At 46.7% G+C, this 21,932-nt stretch overlaps 1 protein-coding gene across 5 annotated transcripts in view; it reads left to right on the top strand.

Annotated features, from left to right (window-relative positions):
• QRICH2 (glutamine rich 2) overlaps window positions 1-21,932 on the top strand; it is a 930,541-nt gene that overhangs the window by 130,723 nt on the left and 777,886 nt on the right. For 4 of the 5 annotated variants that reach the window (XM_069654697.1, XM_069654695.1, XM_069654692.1 and 1 more), the window contains exons 2-3: window positions 15,695-15,757; window positions 17,822-17,851. In XM_069654697.1, the coding sequence (XP_069510798.1) occupies window positions 15,695-15,757; window positions 17,822-17,851 (93 nt within the window). The remainder of the gene's footprint in view (window positions 1-15,694; window positions 15,758-17,821; window positions 17,852-21,932) is intronic. The other variant, XM_069654693.1, reaches the window with a different exon arrangement.

Genomic DNA, 21,932 nt, shown 5'->3' on the forward strand with positions numbered 1-21,932 from the left:
TTACCTGGGCTATATAAACCACACCCTGACTGCAGAACATGCTTCGTGTTACTTTGCAGTTTGCAACGTGACGCTCACCGTGTCCAGCTATTCCCTCGAACCTCGTAGAAGCAGAACCTGCAAGGAAACAAAAGGAACATAATTAGCAGCAGCATCTTACCTGCAGTCTTCATCTTTAAACACTCGCAGCTACTGAGAACAGCTTCCTCGAATCTGCACGCCTCCCGGACAGAACGACCTGAAAGAGGAAGATAGAGGCAACATTAAAGAAAGCTGCAGAGAAATTTACAAATTACGAACTGCTCAAAAGGCTTACCTGGCTGGTTGCCTCTCGGCTTGCACCACTCCGGGCATTCCACTCGCGCTGAAGAACACTGCGACCTACAAGGAAGGAAAACACAGGTTAGCAAAGGCATGACTTTGCAGCGCTGCGCATAGCGCTTACTTACCGCGTCATAGCGCTCTTAATGCGCCATCATTTACCAGCAGGGCTCAACCAATCCAGTTCGCTGCGCATACCTAAGGGAGAAAAAAGAGACATTTTAAACAAAGAAAGGCATGCAGGATAGCAACAAAACTAAAGAACAGCAATAAGACCTACCTGAACAATATCAAACGGGCCGGCGTCAGTGAAGTAACGGGACCGCACTCGCCCATGAAAGGCAACGCGCTCCTGCAAAGAAGGCAGGACGGAGAGCACGCCTAATTCTACAACAAGGCAGAACCTTTCCTGCAGACCACATCAGGGCAAAGCTGAGAAGCATACCAGCGAGTAACCCAGCTGGGTGGCCTCCCTGTGGATACCAAGTGAGCGTAACAGGTATACTGCCCAAATCTACAATTCCTAAGGCGTTTGAAGTTTATTAATTGACATCAACTGAAGCAGTGTGATGAACTTGTGCACGAGATGGTACTGTAACACTTTGAATTGGGGGGTCATTGTATGCCCTAAATAAATGGGTCTGCTGTAATTCCGTCCCACATTTCTCCAACTTTGCTGGTATATGGTCCAACTTTCCAATTCCCCAAAGGGGTGGGCGGCAAGCAAAGCATGTCCCTCGGGGTGGGGTTGGGCATCAATGGCGCTAGGGGGCACAACACACGGGGCTGGGTGCTGAAGAGCCCCCCTAGTATATTTATAATTTCACGTTTTAAAAGGTGTAAGGATCATAACGCACAGGTGGGCAGGAGGGTAAATGCCTCTGTTTACCTCTTAGACAAGGGGAAAGGAGCAGTTTAAAGGAAGTGCATGCATTGTAACGTCAACAAAAATGTGCAAATGGCAGAAAGGTACAGTTGTTAATGTGGCTATAATGGGAGCACATTCAGTGGTGTGAGGGGTTCCTCCAAGTTTTCATAAGTACACAATTTTTTTACAAGATGTTTAAAGCACTCCTTTAAGGTGCCAGTGATACAGGCGGTTGCCCTTTTCATGTGTCTGTTGACAATGGATATTTACTTTTTTTAAAACATGCTTTGAACACAAACTTGTTTTTTCAATGTAAGTATAAGGGCTAAATTTCATGTTTACTTTCTTCTTTATCATTTTATGTTAAGTTGTCTTATACGGTGCACCATTACCATTTGGCATAGTCTCCAAGTGCTCACGTGGATCTGTAAGAAAGAGCGCGGGTGGGTTAGTGAAGGAAGAGGGATAGGATAGAAGTTGTGCTCTTCTGTCGATGCTTGAGTAACCAGGAGGAGCTAAAGTCCTGTGGAAGTCAGTTTTCTAAGTGAATTTTGATTGTGTGCACTGTCATGTTGTATCCAGAGGGGTGAGGCGCAGTGTCAGGGATTGTTTGCTGTTTGCGAATATTAGGTTAGATATGTGTTTTGCGTGTAATTTGGCTGGCCCATAGAACATGTGCGGTACTTGGACGTTATGATGGAGAGGGGCAGGGGTAGTAAATTGGCTACTCCGTGTTCCTGAATCGCAATGCCTTGCTTACCTTCACAATACTTCTGAGATGTTGTACTTAGGCTAACTGTCATGATTCTTCTAAGTATTTATCAAAAAAGGGCACCTGGTTAATGCCTCGCTCTGCCCAGGTGGGTAATTGCATATAACGAGGAAAGTGAGCGAGGTCAAGGGTTACCTGGCTGTTTAACGAAAGTTGCACTCACTCCTATGGGGGTACACGATGACTCCTAACATAGATGTATCAGGACGCTTTTCAGTACCACAGTTGGATTTTAATGAAACTGTAGTGAGTGTTAATAGATACCCTTGACTGAGGTTTAACACAAGATACAACAGTATTTACACATATATGGTTTAGTAACCAAGTAGTACAAAGCAAATGCAAAATATTTGCGGCGTTTTTATCAAAGCTTGCACATCCACTGAGGGGTCCTTGGGAAGGAGACCAGTGGATTTAGTGAGGTGATAGCATGGAGCAATCAGCAAATATACATCTGAACAATGTAGAGTTGAACCAAGACAACAGAGGACAATATAACAGTCAACAAGACAGTGTTTCAGCCAGCAAATGAGCTGAATTAAGCTCTGGTGGTGTGGCCTTCATCAGGACAGGATATTCCAAAGCGTGGAGTATCTTGTGGGGTCGGAACTTGGGTGTGCTGTAACTTCAGCGTGTGGCAGTGTTAGAGGTACACTGGAGGATTTTTTAGGTCCTAAAAATTCCCATTCCTTGGGGGAGCCTATCGACGCCAATGATGAGGTGGGGGAGGCTCATCATGGGCATCGAACAGCCAGGTACCCTTGACCTCGCTCACTTTCCTCGTCATACATGATTCTTCTAAGTGCAATATATTGGATAATCTTCACAGGTCTAAGTGCAATAGCGGGGCTATCCTCGTGAGTTCTCTTAGATGCAATGCAGAGGCTAATTTCACAGCTTTTCTATGAGCTACACATTGGCTACCCTCAAAAAGTCTTCTGAGTGCATTACATTGGTTGTCTTCATATTCCATCTAGGTGCAGTGTATATGCTATCCTCATAAATCTATTGTGTGCGACGCATGGGCTGGTCTTCTCCATTCTTTGAGGTGCTACACATTGGCTATCCTCACTAACATCTAAGTGCAATACATTGGCTATCTTCATATTTCCATCTAATTGCAGTGTATGTGCTATCCTCCTAAACTTATTGTGTGCGATGCAGGGGCTAGCTTTCACAATTCTTCTAAACGCAATACATAGGCTAACCTTTGCAATGAATCTAACCGCAATACATAGGCTAACCTTCACATTACTTCTAAATGCAGTGCTTAAGCTATCCTTCACAATTCATCTAAGTCAATTTGCCTAGGTGCAATAGACAGGCTAACCTTCACATTTCTTCTAAATGTAATGCCTATACTAACCTTCACAATTCATCTAAGTGCAATACTTTTATATTACTGATTAAATTACATTTAACATAACATTTGTTTTTTGTTACCCCTTCATTTGTATCTCTTTGTTTGTGCCAAAGGGTAATAGGGTATTTATCATGAGATATTTTAATAAAGCACCCGAAAAAGTTAATTGAGCTTAACTCTACTTAGTAAAGAGCAAAGGCCATAGACCTTAAAAACATATTTTGGAAGATTTTTATAAACGCTCTTAGAATGAAATACATAACAGAAAAGTCAATATGCAAAAACGGAACATGCAAAAACACAAATGGCGCAATCCACACAATTAATTGAAAGAGAAACTCAACTTTTTTTTTACCCCAGCTGAGCCCATTTCTGCTAGTAAGTTATAGAAAAGCAATTTACTTCAGTTGTTGAAAGTTTCAGCATCGGACCAAAAATGGCTAGATACAGCAACACACAGATTCTGAAGGTTTGGAAAGTGAGTACCCAGCGAAATATTGAGAACTGGATACCGGTCCTAGGAGTGCTCCCTGTCAAGGAAAAGGTCCACTTTCTGAGGAAGGACCACTGCAGCCAATAAGAGTCCATATGGACCACCTTTAGTGACTGTTATGTGTAATCACTGCCACGTCCCATAATATGTGATTAATCTTGCCCAGGGTGTGTTGAAAATGGGGGTGAGGGAGAGGGCCGACTATGTATTCGAAAGTCTTGTGTTGTTAATTGGTTAGAATTATTCAAGTTGGGAGCCATATCACACTTGCCCTCTTAAGTTGTCGTTTATTTTCTTAGTACCAATAAAACATTTTGGGGAAAAAGAGAACGACTTTTCTGGCTCGATCCTAAAGGTTCCAACATGGATCTAAAGGTAACACCTTGTCTAAGTCATTACATACCCTCTCTCTTACTTACGAAAAAAAAAGCAGTATGATATTCTTAATGGCGGGAATGGATGGTATGGGTCTCCCAATGTACTGCCTTTCCTGCTTTCTTAATATATAAGGGGACCTTCCTCACTCCATTCATCCCTAGCACCCGGTTTAAGTGGCACCAGCCAATCAGGAGCAGAGGAACCCGGGCATCCATGTTCTGTCCCTTCTTCATGGGGCACTCCCCCAAGGTGCCATCTTTCTTCAGCCTTTGCCATGGCACACATTCCCCAATTCATGTTACCCTCCAATCTCTGTTGCTACCCCACACCCAACCTCATTGGGCCTCCCTCTACCCCATCGCACCCAGCCACCTGACCTCTGTTTTTCTCCTCTTTCAAACCATGCCACCTCATAATAGACATAGAAAAAGGGTGTCTGTCTTTTTCTTGCTTCTGCCACTGTCCATATTCTGTTGTGTAGGTTTTTTTTAAGAGGAAATGAGAATTTAAAAAAAAAAACAAATCGCACTTCTGTCAAAGTCCCTGGGAACTAATGGCAGTAATGCTCTTCCAGGTTGTCCTGTCCTGCCTCGTAACAGCCCGCCACCCATGTGAAAGCCATCTCAGATGGCGGGCTCTAACCAGTTGGTACACACCGCCTCGAACAGCATTATCAACTCTACATAGTTTCAGTAAGTAACCACTATACTAACCCTAAATCATTTACACTCTGAGTAAACAATTAGACCGTGATTAGTCCCACACAACCAAAATATTTATAAAATTATATTTTATTCCCAGTTCCATTCAATAGGACAGATATTTTCCAAATATACTTTTAGCGCACTTCAAACCTAAGTATAGAATACTTCATAGCCAACCCACGTACCGTTAATATAATCTCACCACTTTTCAAAAGGAACTGCTACGACTCATACAGTACCTTCATTCAACCAATCCCTCACTCACTCATTCTTTCTATAGAGCAATTGACGGAATCCATCTGTGGGTGATTCAAAGTACTATAGGGTTGAGTATTTTCTGATATGCTCAGTCATTTATTATAAGGTCGACAGTCATATTTCGGCGTTCAGTCATGCTTACAATGTATTTTTCTAAATATTTTGGATGTGGGTGATTCACAGTGCTGTAATTGTTTAGACTGGGGTGCATGAGATAGATATTATATGGTGGTTGAGCGATTCCCCATAGGAAGAATATTTATACAGTTTTGCGTTAGTTATTCTTCAAAGATTCCCAAAATTGGTCTCTCAGACCCCTCTTATCACTCTCAGAATGAGGAGGTTGTTTGGGAAAGGATGGACCATCTCTCATATCTATTGAAGCAGTGTGATTGGAAGCGGACCAGCCCTGAGCCATTGGCCCACAGTGAACAAAAAAGAAAGGAGCAGATTCAAGCTTTGAATCCTCCCGTCCCCTGCACACTATATAGTGTTGGATAAACCAACTACTGTAGTCTGAGGATAAAGATTTAAATATAGAAAATATTTTCAATAACAGTAATTTTTGTAAAACACATTTGTGTATATATATTTTTTTGTAAAGAATAAATTGCATACAAGAAACAGCGACAATGTTATTGCACAAAGAAGAAATAATTGGAAGAATTGTTGTCAGTAGTCCGTTATTTTCAAATGGCCAACGCGTTTCGAGGGAAAATTGGCCCACAGTGGAAAGAAGACCTGTAGGAAAGAAAGCGAGAGCAATAAAGTTTGGGTAATATGTACAGGTGTGCGGTTTAGTGATTAGACTGACTCACCATGGAAATAAATCGCAAATGCAGGACACTCATTGAGAATTATAAAAATGTGAAGACATGCAAACTACAAACATCCCTACATCTATGAACCTAGCGGAAGCCTAAAACGAGCATCACCAAGAGCAAAAAGAAAGAAACTACGAGCACAAGAGATATTAACAATGATGCGGCTACCCGAGGAACAGAAAAGACAGTGGGTACTCCAGAACTTTCTGTGCTGTTTATTGATAGTAAATTAATCCACCACTTGTAAATTAAACAATGTGTTTCCAGGTGTATGCGTAGGGGATGTAATGCAATAAGACAAGTGAAGACGACATTATATGGGAAGAATGATTATTAAGGTTAACTTTCCTATCACCATAGTTAAAAACCTACCTTACCAGGGAATCAACAGGTGTCCGGTCAAAGGTTCGAATCCAAAAGGATCGAATGCCATAGGGTCGAGTCAATAGGCCCTAAACCAAAAGGGTCACTTTTTTTTTTTGGGTTTCGGTATAGGAAAAAAAGTGGGTTTTCCCACAAAAAAGGAGCCTTTTTGTTTTCGGTCCTTTTGATTCGACCCTATTGTATTTTGATCCTTTTGATTCAATACTTTGACCTATAACCGAATCAGCAAAAGATTGAATTCCGGTTCTTCTTCTTTGTTGCTAATGGAAGAGGACTTCCAGAGACAGCCTCTGTTTTGCATGAAGCTCCCGTTCCAGTGACACAGGGAAACCCAGAGTGAAGGCGCCTACTGATGGAGAGTCACAATGCCCCATGATGGGTGTGGCCAGTTCACCCATTCCTCTCAAAGCTATCTCCTTTGGCAGATACATTCCTCCAGAAATGTGCGAGTCTGGGTCTGCATAGTAGGCACATTTCCCTGGCCTTTTCTTAGTCTGCAAGGAAAGCATTCCTTGCAGAGTTTAGATCCATCCCTGAAGTTCTCCATCACAAGAAGAAATGAAGGACCAAGCTTTGTGCCTCAGCCTTTGGTTAGACTGGCTATTGCTGCTGTTGTTTAGAGCCTCTTTTCCGTTGTGTTTTTCAGGCATTAACTTTGGGTAGGGAGATACCCTTTAGATTGCTCCCATAGCTGTATATGAAATGAGGCTGTTTGGCATGCAGGTGCCCTTGAGTGTCCTCTCAACCCCCCCCGCTGACCCTCCCAGCAGATACCTTTCACTCCTGACCCCCACCTTAATCTTTCTTCCTGTCTTACTGCTATCAAAAACTGGATGTCATACCATTTTCTCTCCCTCAACACTGATAAGACGGAAGTCTTATTCTTTCCCTCCAACACGCTTCCCCCTCACTCTCCCCATCCTTTTATTCTCTTTCCCCTTGCTAACCTCCCTATCTCTCCTCAGCTCGCAATCTTGGCCTCTACTTCAACTGCAGCCTCTCCTTTACCCACCATATTTCTCTCACCTCCCGTGCCTGTCGCTATCACCTTTTTAATATTCGCAAAATCCGTTCCTCCCTCACCTTCCATGCTGCCAAACTCTTAATCTCTTCCCTCATCTTCTCCCGTCTTTTCTACTGCTCTTCTCTCCTCTTTGGACTCCTGCCTCTCGTCTTGCTCCCCTCAAATCCCTTTACCACTCAGCCATCCGTACCTTTTGTCTTCTCGCTCCTCACAATTCCAATTCCTCTTCGCTTTCTTACCTTGGCTGGCTTCCCTTTCATTCCCAACTTAAATTTCACTTCCTCTGTCTTGTTTTTAAATCTCTTCATGATCTCGCTCCCCCTCCCTTCCCTCTCTCCTTTCATTCTACACTCCCTCTCGCTCCCTCCAATCTGCCGATCTCTTCCTACTCACTGTTCCTCCGTCTCCTTGTGCCACTTCTCGTTTCCGATCCTTTCAGCTCCTTGCCCCCCTACACTGGAACTCCCTACCTCTCTCTACCCGCTCCATTTCCCCCTACTCCTCCTTGCGCTCCTCCTTGAAATCTCTTCTTCTTCATCCCCCGTCCTGACATCCCTCATTACTTCCCTCTTATTTCTCTCCTACATCCCTCATTTGTCCCTCCTACTTACCTCTCCCTATTCGCTCCATTTCCACTTACCCTTCCTTCTGCTCCCCTTTGAAATCTCATCTTCTTCATCCCCCATCCTGACTTCCCTCATTACTCTTCCTCTGTTTTATGTCCCGTTTATTGACCTAGGAAAATTGTTCTACATACTGTTTTTGATGGTTTGTCTCATGTTTTGTAATTATGCTTCGAGGGGATTGGGTCATCCGACGTATTCCACATCTATGACATGTAATCACCACAGCTGTGCTGCTTCGGAAAATCTTCAGCGTCCTGCGTCGATGACGTTGCTACGCCGCCCTCGAGGACCTCCTCCGACAGGCGACGTCACTGGATGTTATAAGTAGGACGCACAACGCCCGTAGCGGCACACCTCGACTCTTTGGAGTTTCTGTTCTTTCTCGGTTCTTCGAACCTGTTCGTATTGTGAAGTATTATAATAATAATAATAATAATAATAATAATATTCTTCGTGCAGATGTCTACCTCGTCTTCCACCCCGCGTCCGGGCTTTAAGAAGTGCGGGGACTGTGAGTCCAAGATGTCGGTGACGGACTCGCACAACGCCTGCCTCTGGTGCCTCGGTGAGGCCCATGACACGGATGACTGTGTCGACTGCCAGTCGCTCACGTCCAAAGCCTTGCGGGAGCGCGAGAAGAAGTTGTTGGTAGGTAAGGTGTCCAAGACACGGAAGACTAGGTCTGCGGGGCTTTCGACGAACGATTCGAGGGGCAAATCTCTGCATCATTGTCGGAAGTACAGTGGGTCTCAGTCCCGGGGTCAGTCCCGCCACTCCTCTGCCTCTTCGAGGCACTCCTGGAAGCGCCGTCATCGGTCGGCTTCCCCGTCCTCATCCGAGGACTCCGCCCGTCGCTGGGTCGCTTATCCCACCAAGCATGCGACGCCGGAGGAATGGGCTTCCTTCGGGAAGAAAATGTAAGCGATTCTCGAATCGCAGGGCACTGGTCCGGCCGCGCCTCCGAGTGGGGTCGGTTGTGATCGGTCGAGAGACACTGCTCGCCCACCTTTCGGGCTCGGGTGGTCGACACGATTCGTGGGAGAGGTCCCGCTCGGACAAGGGGAATCGTTCTCGTCATGCCCGATCCAGGTCCCGGTCCTCGACGCGCTCGAGACCGTGTGCACCTGTGGTGTCTTCAAGGAAGACGTTGTCGCCGGTGGCGCCAAGGTCATCGATGGACTCTTTCGAGGCCCCGCCTCCGAAGAAGTCGTCGACGCCATCGGCGCACAGGCTGTCGAGGGACACGCTCAGGGCTCCAGCCTCGAGGCCTGTGTCGACGCCATCGATGCTGTCGGCGCCGCGTTCGGCGTCGACGCTGATTCACTCGACGCCCTCAACGCCTTTTGAGGCTGTTTCGACGGGGGGACCTCGGGGCTCGGTGGAACCCCCTAGAAAGGCTCTGGCCAAGGTCAAGCATGGCTTTGTTCCACATTCTGTGCCTTCTTACCGCCATCTTGAGTTTATTTCAGAGGTGGATGAGGGCTCTGATGATGGCATGGTTCCTGATACGGTGCCAGACGAGATTCTCTTTGTCCATAGCCAGTGGGCTGGACACCTCTCCGGAGGTGGAGTTTTGTAGGCCTGAGCCTGGCACTCATGCCGACTCCTCGTACCGGCGCCTTATGTCTAGGGTCACCGAGTACTTGGAATGGTCTGCTCCCCCAGGGGATTTTCTTCAGGATGACCTTACGGATATCCTCGACCAAGGTCCACCAACTGACCCGGTACTGCCGTTCCATATGGCTCTACAGAGGAGGGTGGCAGTGGCTTGGACTGCTCCGGAGAGTCTCCTGGCAGTGGGCAAGTCTTTGCAGCGAAAATACCGCCCAGCCAGTAGCGACCCCTGCTACTTGACCAAGCACCCCACTCCGGAGAGTTTGGTGGTGCAGGCGGCTACGGCCCCGGCAAAGCAGGCGTCGTATCCTACCATCCCTCCTGATAGGGACGACAAGCGTTTTGACGGCTGGGCGAAGAAAGTGTTTTCTTCAGGGGATATGGTGCTTCAAGCGGCCAACTCTGTATGTGCCTTGTCACGTTTCACGTACACTCTGTGGAACTGTGTTTCCTTAGCGGCTGAACATATTCCCGAAGGGGACGAACGCGATGGTTTCCTTGCTATGGTTCAGGATGGCAAGGATGCCATGTGTGAGGTCCAGTCGGGTTTGGACATGGCAGATTGCTTCAGCCGGTCCATGGCGGCGAGCACAGTGATACGCAGGTTTGCGTGGTTGCGGAAGTCGGGGTTTGCTCCTGATGTGCAGGCCCGGCTGCTCAACATGCCCTTTGACGGGGAACATCTTTTTGGCAGCAAAGCTGACGAGAGCCTTGAGAGGTTGCAGACCTTCAAAGCTGCAGCGAAGTCATTGGGCGCTGCAGTTCGACAACCTCCACCTTTTCATCCTAGGAGACATCAATGGGGGGGAGGTTCCTTTCGTTATTACTCATCCTTTGGTGAAGCGAGAGGAGCTGCCAGTCAAAGGGGCCACCGTAGGAGTGCTAGAGCTGGAAAACAAGGTACTCGAGGTGCCATGGCTACTCAGGCTGTTGCCTCTTTGCCCTCAGGCAACGCCGCAGCCGCTTCAGCTCAGTCATGCGGCCATGTCCCATGGTTCGCCGGTTGGGGGAAGGCTGGCGCAGCATCTTGCAGAGTGGCGCGCCATTACTTCAGATGTGTGGGTTCTGGAGATCATAACCCACGGCTACTGTCTCCCTTTCTGGCAGAGGCCTCAAGACAATCCACCGGGGAATCTCTCTTTGAAGAGTCTGGATCCGCTCCTTGCACAGGAAATTCAATCCCTGCTGGAGAAAGGCGCCATAGAACTGGTGCATGTAGCGGAGAGGAACAGGCCCTTCATCTTCAGGACTGGTTGGTGTCTCTCGACCTCAAGGACGCTTATTTTCATGTCCCGATACATCCAAAGCACTAGAAGTACCTGAGGTTCGTGGTTGGCGACTCGCACTTTCAGTTTCGGGTCCTGCCGTTCGGATTGACCTCCGCCCTGAGGGTCTTCACCAAGCTCATGGTAGTGGTGGCAGCGCACCTCAGGAAAGGGGGGATTCACATCTACCCCTACCTGGACGATTGGTTGATCAGGGCGCGCTCTCCCGAGAAAGTTCTGGATCATCTGTCAGTCACTTGTCACTCCCTCCACAAGCTGGGCTTCTCCCTCAACTTCAAGAAGTCCCATTTGACACCAACTCAGAGGCTCCAGTACATCGGAGCTGTACTCGACACGTCCCTGGGGCAGTGTTTTCCTCCCCAGGTGAGGGCTCCTCACATTCAGCAGATGGTGCACAAGTTTCAGCTTGCCCAGTGTCTCCCAGCGTTCGAGTTCTTGAGATTGCTCGGCCTCATGGCATCCTGCATTCTTCTGGTGCCAGAGGCCAGTTTGCGGATGAGATCTTTGCAATGGGCACTCAATCTCCAGTTGTCTCAGTCCTCCGGCAGGTTGTCGGACCCTGTTCAGGTGCCGTCCTCGGTCGCCCTGGACCTTCTGTGGTGGGCCGTCGAAGACAATCTGATGAAGGGAGCTCCATTTTGGCTACCCTGGCCGGAGGTGACGATCGTGACGGACGCATCCCTCACGGGATGGGGAGCTCATGCCAACGAGTTGACAGTCAGCGGTCGTTGGTCTCTGTCGAAGTCCAGACTCCATATCAATCTGTTGGAGCTGAGGGCCGTCAGGCTAGCCCTGAAGGCTTTTCTGCCGACTGTGCAAGGGAAGAATGTCCTGATCCTGACGGACAACATGGTGGCCATGCACTACCTCAACAAAAAGGGGGGCAGGGTCACTTCCTCTGTGCAGGGAGACGATGCAGCTCTGGTTCTGGGCAATCCTGCAGGAAATTTCGATCTCGGCAGTTCATCTGGCCGGAGACGTAAATGAGACGGTGGATGCTCTGAGCAGGCAGAGTGCGATCTCTCACGAGTGGGAGCTGGCTCAGGAGATTCTTCTGGAGATCTTCGCCCTTTGGGGGACCCCTCAAGTGGATCTCTTCGCCTCCAGTGTCAACCGGAAGTGCGAGAAGTTCTGCTCGCGGGAATTTCCTCCAAAAGGAGCCTTAGGAGACGCGTTCGTGGTGGAGTGGTCATCCCACTGCTGTACGTGTTTCCTTCAGTCCCTGTCATCCCGCAAGTACTGCAGAGGTTACGGATGTTCGGTTCCCGGATGATCCTCATTGCTCTGGCGTGGGCCCGGAGGAGGTGGTACCCGGACCTTCTCGACTTGTCCATCTGCCCTCCACGTCGTCTTCCCTACCGAGACAATCTGCTCTCACAGGAGGGGGGTCAGGTTCTCCATCCAGAGGTCAGATCCCTCAACCTTCACGCTTGGTTTCTGAAAGATTGAGGTATAAGGATTGGGACCTCCATGAAGACGCGATGGAGGTGTTGCTCTCGGTCAGACGGCCTGCAATAAAGTCCCTGTACCCTTGCCGTTGGCGTAAGTTCTGCGACTGGTGCAGGGTTAAGAATGTGGATCCTTTTGCATGTGACGTTCCCATGGTTCTGTCTTTTTTGCTTTCTTTGACCCACAGGGGCTTGCAAGTGGGTACTGTTAAAGGTTACCTGGCCGCGATGTCCATATTTAAGCGCTCGTCTGAAGAGTGTTCCTATTTTAAAATTCCTTTAACTTCTCAGTTTCTGAAAGGGCTCACTAATGTATTCCCTCCGTCACCTTTCCAGGTGCCCGGTTGGGATTTGAACCTTGTTCTCAAGTTTCTGATGAGTGCTCCGTTTGAGCCTTTGCGTTCAAGCCCTTTGAGACTGTTAACTCTTAAAACTGTATTTTTAGTTGCGGTCACTTCTGCTCGCAGAGTGAGTAAGTTACAGGCACTTTCAGTTAAACCACCCTTCACTGTGTTTCACGAGGACAGGGTTGTCCTTAGAGTTCATCCTTCCTTTCTTCCGAAGGTGGTGTCAGAATTTCATTTAGGCCAGAAGGTTGTTATTCCAGCGTTTTATCCTCCTCCACATCCTGGTAAGGAAGAGGAGAGGCTCCATAGGCTTGATCCTAGGAGAGTGTTAAGCTTTTATATTTCACGCATGTCCCTGGTCAGAGTGGACGATCAACTCTTCATTGGTTACACTGGAAAGCGTTTGGGACAAGCTGTGACGAAACAGACTTTGTCTCGCTGGATTATTTTTGCTATCTCTGAGTGTTACCGCTTGGCGGGTAAGGACCCACCAGTCGGCTTGCGGGCCCATTCTACCAGGGGTATGGCTGCCTCTACTGCCCTACAGAGGGGTGTTCCTATTCGTAACATCTGTGATGCAGCCACCTGGGCTTCGGTACATACTTTTGTACATCACTACTCCCTCGATTCCATCCGTGGGCAGGATTTGGCCTTTGGCAAGGCGGTCCTCTACTCCGCAATTTGATTGGGCATTCTAAATTTTTGTTTTCTAAATTCTTTTCCCACCTCCTTGCATTGGTACTGCTTTGGGAGTGTGTCATAGATATGGAATACGTTGGAGGGCCCAATCCTCTCGAAGAACAAGTTACTCTTACCTGGTAACGTTCTTTCGATGGGATGGTCCGCCGCCGTATTCCATATCGCTCCCTCCCTGCCTTCCCCGCTACAGAATTTCTTATGCAATTGCAGCTTACGTTTCCGCAAGGCTTTGTGTGTCAGACTGGCAGATGACTGGTGGCACACGTTCTGGGAAAAAACTACAACTGAGGCTACGGGCGTCGTGCGTCCTACTTATAACATCCAGTGACGTCGACCGTTGGAGCAGGTCCTCGAGGGTGGCGTATCGACGTCATCGCTGCAGGACGCAGACGCTGAAGATTTTCCGAAGCAGCACAGCTGTGGTGATTACATGTCATAGATATGGAATACGTTGTCGGACCATCCCATCGAAAGAACGTTACCAGGTAAGAGAGTAACTTGTTCTTCTATTTTATTATATTCTAATGTATTCTTGTTGTTGTAATGTAAAGCGCTTTGGCGTAAAGCGCTATATAAATTGAATGGATACAAATAAAAACAAATAATTAAATATCAGTAGACAGGGACCCGACCCAGGTCTGAAAGGGCTATTTACACATGGCTTTGGACAACTAAAAGAACTCTGCCTGGCAATGCTTATCCATCCCAAATGCTCAAGGGGACTTCCTTACCTGCCCCTCAGCCCTACAGAGAGCTGAAGCTCCTCCCCTCTTTGGTTTAATTCCAGCTATGCGTCTTTACTGACCCCATGTTACTCAAACCCAGCTGTTTGTATTAAGGCGAGTGGTACATGTTTTGGTAATGTGAGAAGGTAGAGTGGATCTGGGAGCAACACTTCAGAGAAATGAACTGATTGTAAACACGTCCATCACAAGATTGCCTATGTGCCGCAACCTGGTGCTTGTCCATACTAATCCTTGCCTCTCTGCTGAATTGACAAATTGGGTCTAGAGGCCCCCAACTGTACCAAAGAAACAAGTTCTAACATGGGTGAGCATTGGTTGCAGGGGATGATGGCCCAATAGGCAACGGTGTAGGTGTCTTACTCAAAGAAGGGCATGTTGGACGACAGTGTGCTGCTATGGACCGCTTGGTGATCTGTATGTGTAATTTAGGGCCTTTGAATAGCTAAATGAGTTACTTCAATTCCCCATTCACGTGTATATGTTCGATAGATTCGGTCTACAGTAATTAAGTTATTAGTTGTGATTGACATAGGCATGCTTTGATTAATGCTTAGTAGGGACTGTTGAGCAATGTTTTGTCATACCTGCATCCTATGTGCTCTGTAATGTATGCAAACCTGTGTTTTGCTTGTTAGGAAACTCTCAATAAATTACTTGATACCAGTGATTAGTGCTAGGAAACCCAAGGACTGGAGCTGTGTCTCCTCCCTAACACATACGTCCACACAGCTGCAACTCCCTACCCTACGAGAGTCTGTCTGATCTGCTCCCCCCCCCTTGGTTGTTTGTAGCTCTCATGATGCCAAATTGCCCGCCCCCTCTCTCCTCTTGTTAGCTCCTTTGCTGCCTGTTTCTCTGCTTCCCTCAATGGGGGTCATTATGAGTTTGGAGGCAGCCATGGCGCTATTGGCGCCATGGCTGCCTCCAAACCCGGGTCCGGGTCCGGTCTCACTGAATGGGGACATGCCGGGACATTCGGACCTATGCGGACCCGGTAAGTCCCCATTCAGTAAACCATTCCCCATTCCCATTTGAGCCCTCACAGGGCTCAATGGGAATGGGGAAGGCGCTAATAACGGGTATAGCTCCAAGGTCCCTTAACGGGTCCCGCAAAGAACGGCTGGTCAGACCAGCCGTTCCTGCTGGTACCCACTAAGGGGCCCCGGAATAGGTCGATAAGGGTTTACCAGCACCAGCATCCTTACCGGTGCCGGTAAACCCTTACCGCACAACTCGTAATGACCCCCAATGTGTTATTTTCCCTACAGTGCTCCATTGCTTCCCATAACTAGGTCCACACTCAATAAATATCCTAACAATAATAATGTGGTCGCTCACAAAATGGAGAAGGAGCAAATATTTGCTCATTGGAGACAAAGGAGTAAGTCAGTGTATTAAATGCCAGACCACTTACTAAGCAATACTCAATTGCCCATTTACTTTCTGGCAGTCAAGTTGGAACTTGGTTTGCTATATCTATGCTCTTTGTGAGGGCACCGACTGAATGGTTAATAAATGCATGTTTTCTTTTCATCTTAGGCCATGGCCATCCTGCAGGACCTGCTGAATGAGATCAATGTGATGAAGTCAGCACTCAGCGAGGTAAGTCTGCCCTCTGTGCCTGTATCGTTGTCCCTCTCATACTCTATGTGGTGAGTTCAACAGAGACAGCCATGGGTCAAGCATATGTCCTTCAACACTCGCCAGGGCAGAGATGCATTGGAGGGAGAACCTCCCACCGTCAGTATGTAGACACTGCGGAGGGGTGTGTAGTAAACACTGTCACCGTCTGTGAGCGTGAAGAGAATCTTCAAATCTGTGACCTTGGGTGGTGGCCGTGTAAAATAAGAAGACATCAGAGGGGTTGCGTGACAGAATTCCATCCACAAGGATATACTCTTCTAAGACTTTTCAATTTTGTGCAATCAAAGGGAAGGGGGATTCTGCAACTAAGTGTGTGCTACCAAATAGACACATTTGTTGTTGATCCTCTGATTAAAAAGTGATGTCAGTGGTAAAACCTGAACTGACTTCTAGCTCGTGAAGTAAGTAACTTAATCTCTACCTTCTATATTTTAGATCCATGTATATTTCTGTTGTGCATAGTCCAAGCAACTTTAAGGTTACATGGCATCCATTAATGTACAACATTATATGCAGCCACAAATCTGAACAAGTGAAGCTGTGTCCATCTCCTCTTGCTCTCTTCCTTTTAGAGCCCATTGCCACAAGGAAAATGGTCTAATATTATACAGTAGTTATATTGCAGAGGTTCTAGCCCAATTGGTACAGTTAGTCTAGGAGCAAGGAAAGTATAATATTCACCAGGAAAGTCTGCTAATCACCAAAACCAGTTGGCAGCAATATGGTTTTATTTCAATTCACAGGAACTCATGTTTACTCATTAGTATTTCCTTTGTTCAGTTACATTATAAGCAGAGTCCAAATGTCTTAGAAATCCAATTCTAGGTAAAACGTAAAGCAACGTTTTACCAACGGAAAATGTTATCGTATGATTATAAACAAAGTTATCACTATATTATTTTTAACAGAAAGTTACTAAACTTGACCTTAACTGATTGACCTTAAAGATGAAAGACCAAATGCTGAGAAAGTATCCACTCTTTCAGAGCTGAAACTTTTTGGTTGCAGCCCAACCCAGGGATGAAGTCACACCACAATGAAGATGTCCCTAATGGAGCCTTGTAGGAGGCTTGGAAGTCGCAGATCCCCTACTGGGAATTTTTATGAAAGGAGGAAGACCCACCACATGTAAGATATCCCGAATGGAATCCTGTACGAGGCTTGGAAGCCACAAATCCCATTCTGGAATTAACCTATACATGGAGTGGGAGCATCACGCTCTCTTGGTTACCTATTGAAACTATTTTGAAAGTTAAAAGTCCCCTTCCACAAGGGTAAAGATCATAGGAGGGAAATAGTCCTTTCCTTTAATGTTCATCCAGAGCAGTCTTTAGAACTTGGAGCTTGCCTGCAGCCGAGACCCCAGAGATCAGGCCATGGCTACCCATACCCAGAGGAAGACTACCTACCTTGCTTCAAATAACTACCTTCAGCAACCAGTAGTGCTCAACAGACTCAGAAAAAGATACCCAGTTTTGAGTCATTGAGCCATTGTCAAACTTTGATCCAACTGCTAGCTGGCTTACTTCATCGGACTGGCAACTGAGCATGCAAGCCCTCTTTGTACATTGAAATGTGCGATGAAGCTTGGTGAAGTCATACAAGCCACCATTAAGCCCCTTCCAGTCCCAAACCTCGAGCCATCTCATCAAGACTTCTGCTTACAACAATGTAGAGGCCTCTCAAGACTCACACCCCCTCCCACCCCCATCTCAAATACACAGCAACCTTGGCCAAATGAAATCGAGCCATCTCGAGACATTGAACTGTGGCTTGAACTCTGTAGAAAGTGCCCTGAAATCTGGCTCGCCACACACGAGTCATCAACGGATGCACTTTGGTAGAGAACATGTGGACTTGGTGCCCTTCCGTGGCATTCTAGACGCACTGACCCCCTGGTCTTACCTCATCTCAGACTCTAGATATTGACTAGGCCTCCAGTCCCTTCTTTGGCCAAAAACATTTTAATAGTCTATTTTGTTTCCCCCTTTTTAAATTGATTACCTCTTTTCCCTCCTGCAGTACAATTTCCAGTTATCCAGGCAACTTGAGGTAGTTAATCACCCTCTATTACTTTGTGTTTTTACTTGCATGCATGAGTGTTAGTGCTTTTAGTTGTGATGTGTGTTCTAGAAAAGGTATTTTGGTAGAGCCTTGCTTAGTTATTTCTTTTGTTTAAGTGCTTATCATATTGCTGCTGTTTAGAAGTTTCCACTGTTGTCCTACTTCTCTGGTCATGTGGGCTTGCTATACACCCCCAAATGAGGTCTTAGGGGTATATTATTTATTTTTGTCTGAATTTATTATAGAAACACCCCTGAGCCAAGTTGTGGTGCAAATTTGGACATGGTGTTCCACCACTTGCTCTACTGGCCAGAATAGGATCTATTAAGAAAGGGTGGCTATGTAATAATATACCCAATTATCCACTGCAGAAATAACATCCAACATATTTTTTTAAAAGCTTGAATCACATTTTTCTTGCATGTACATTAATTTCAAAACACAGACGTGGTCCCAATTTTCATTAATTCCTCGTGGATACATTGTATATAATTAATTGATCCAAAACTGTATTGCAGTTTTAATTTCATCTGGTGGTCTCCAGCTTCTGGGTGTTATTGTACTGTTTGTAAAACCTGCACACAAATTTATGGAATAGTTGTGTGTTTTTTTTTAAATGTCTTGCAAATTGCCACCTTTTGTTTGTCCGATTTTGTTCCCTATTATTCTATTTTTTACTGGACATGAGATCTCAATGATACATAAGTGATCTATCAGTTGTTTAATTGCATGCACTCTATATCTAATTAGAGAGGTTGCATACTATTTAATAGTTCACATCATTCCACTTACACATGTCATCTGATGATAGTTGCGTAGCCTTAAAGATTGTTTAACGTGTTGCTATGTGGCATATAAGTAAATGTCTAACTGAATATGTTCCACTACACAGTTACAACTGCACAATGAAACTTCTAAAATTCGTAAATTCACATGAAATTTCAAAAATGTCTTGTGAGTTTGAGTGAAGGAGTGTGTGTGTGTGTGTCCATCAGGTACCCAGCTGGAAGCAAGTGGATAGTGAGAATGAGCATTAATTCAATATTGATGGGTGGCCGGTGTGGCATAGCAAGAAGATCAAGCAGCCCAGTGGGGGCACAAGGTGGGCCATGAAGCTCTGTCTAGGATGTGGATGTGGTTGGTGTCCTTTGGGGCAGGACATGGAGCCTTCTATGCAATTATGGGGGTGGTCCGGGGAACTCTGTGGCAACTGCCAATGAATTACAGAGATGTGAGGGTACATCTGGTGGATCGAGGCCCCTTTGAAGGTTTGTGGGTGGTTCAAGGAACCTTGTAGGTTCAGTTGAGTTTCAAACCCTGTGGGACACTGTGCTTGCTTGTGCAATGCCATCAAAGGGTCGTTCAAGATTAGCCTTTTCTTGGTGAGATGAACTCTCAAGGGATGGGCATGCACAAGAATAAAGGGGGCATCAAACCAAGGAATGGATGTAGGGTTATATGTAGTGTGCTCAAACTTCCTGAATGCAGCATCAGCGCAATGTAGGGAAGGAATTACAAGGAGAAAACGTCTGAAGTGACGACTGACCATATCATAGATACAGTATCAGAGATGCCCAGTAAAAAATATCACGCCACAGTAAGAAATTGCTAGACTTACTACACTAAAATACCAGTCTAGCCATGTAATTACACTTATACTTGCTATAAAATCATGAAAAAGCAAGCATGATCAACATTATTCCATAGCTAGACTGGCATTTTGGTGCTGCCAGTCTAGCTATAATATCTTACTGTGGCATGGCATTTTTTACTAAGCGAGGAAACAAACTTATGTTTCTGGAGTGGCCTGCAATAGAGCAGCCACTTTGACCATGTATTTATTGTTGTGGAATGGCATTTTTAATGGCAAAGCCAACAGGAGTATGTTCTTGTTTGCAGATTCTGACAGAGCCAGTTTAGACATGTTTTCTTATGGTATCATTACTGGCATTATGCGCAGACAAACATGAATATGTTCTTATATGGGAATACTGGCATATGTGCAGCCAACATGGAAATCTATGGGCACAGCCAGTGTGAAATTGTTTTTTATACTGACAGATATTATGAGGAATGGCATCATGAAAATGCATTGGGAAATGTTCCTGTTCTTGCATGAATTACCCGACAAAATCGATGTCAAAATGTCAGCTTTTTTACAATTTGTTTCACAGCTCTTTCCATGCTCCACTCGTCTATCTCTGATACTCTTGATGTTCTTGCCCCTATCATGAGGATCCGCTTGAAGCCCAAAGCCAAGTGCAACTCCTGGTATGACTCTGACCTCGTCACTCTTAAACGCAAGTGCAGGATGGCTGAGAGGAAATGGCTAGCTTCTTGCGCATCCTCTGACAAACTGGCTTACACCTGCTCCAAAGGCAATACCGGCTCTCTGTCCAGACTAAGAAGAAAGCGCACATCCAAGCGACATCTAACAACTCGACCGAACTTTTCAAAATCTGCAAGGAGCTTGCAATCCTGCTGCAGTCTCGGCCACTCCTGTCCCCTACAGGCCCTCTGCATGGCCTGGCTTCTCATTTCCTCTCTAAAGCCCAGGACATTTTGTCCATCCTCTTCTCTCTCCTCTACCTCTGGCCCTCCTGCGGCCACCTCTCCTCTCCTCTCTCTTTCTCTCTCCTCTGTTCTCCCCTGACGTGTTTTCTAGACAAGTCCGATCTATGAAAGTCTTGTCAAAACCGGTTCTTCCCTGTTCTTCTAAAACCATCAAGAACCACATTGACACCCTCGCTCCTGCTCTGGCTAACTTCTGCAAGCACTCATTCGCCACTGGAGCCTTCCCCTCCCCATGAAGCACTCTTGTGCACCCAATTCTCAAGAAACCCTCAGCCGACCCCTCCTGCCCGGATAATTATCACCCAATCTCTATCACTCCTTTCCTGGGAAAACTCCTGGAAAAGCTGGCCATATCCCAGCTTAATCTTCACATTGAATCTGTTGGTTGTCTCCATGACCATCAGTCTGGCTTCAGAGCAGCCAGAAGCACCGAAACTGCTCTCTAACCTTGATTCTAATATCCCCTCTGTCTTCATCTTATTCGATCTCTTGTCTGCATTTGATACGGTCAACCATGCCATCCTGCTCTATCGTCTCTGTGATAATGTGGATATCACCGATCAGGCCCTGACCTGGCTGACCTCGTTCCTCTCTGATCGACCCTCCCAGGTCCAACTTGGGTCCTTCTTTTACTCTATCTCACTCTCTACCTGTGGAGTTCCCCAGGGGTCTAACCTCTATCCCTGGCTGTTCAACCAATACCTGGCACCTCTTGCCCACCGCATTGCCGCTCTCTGCTCTGACCGTCAGTGCTATGCGGATGACACTCAGCTCGTTTTCAGGCTCCTCTCTGCCACCTCTTCTCCTTCTCCCATCTCTGACTGTCTGTCTGCTATCCAGGAGTGGTGTGCCACCAATGATCTCTGCCTTAATGCCAGTGAGACGGAGATTCTCCTCATCGGCACCCCTGCACTCTCCTTTCCTATCACTCTCTGGCCAGCCTCTCTTGGCCCTCTTCCTGCTCCCACATGTGAGGCTAAGAACCTCAGGGTCATCTGCGACTCCACACTCTCATTTTCTCCTCACATCTCTAACTTCTGTAAGAAGTCAAACTACCAGCTGCACCTCCTTAAGAGGCATTCTTCCTTTACTCTCCTTCCTCCAGAAGTTCACTGTCTCTAGAGCCCTGGTTCTCTCTAGGCTGGACTACTGCAATAGCCCCTTTCTAAATCTGCCTGCTTCTACTCTCTGCCCTCTGCAACTCATCCAGAACAGGACTGCAAGACTTGTCCTTGGCCTCAAGCCCAGGGATCCTATCTCTCCATCACTGCATTGGCTCCCAGTGGCTGCAAGGATTAAGTTTGAGATCCTCTGCATTGTCAACAAGGCCTTCTGGGGCCTGGGTCTTCAATACCTCAAACTCTCTCTTTGTAAATACCTTCCTACTCCCTCGGGGTCAGTCGCTTCTCCAAGTAACAAGCTGGTGGTAGGTCTCTTTCTTCGGCTGGGGCCTCCCTCTGGACAGCCTCCCTGCCTCTCTGAAACTTGAGGAGAA

The sequence above is a fragment of the Ambystoma mexicanum genome, chromosome 3q (assembly GCF_040938575.1).
Source record: "Ambystoma mexicanum isolate Mex_15411 chromosome 3q, UKY_AmexF1_1, whole genome shotgun sequence".
NCBI lineage: Eukaryota > Metazoa > Chordata > Amphibia > Caudata > Ambystomatidae > Ambystoma > Ambystoma mexicanum.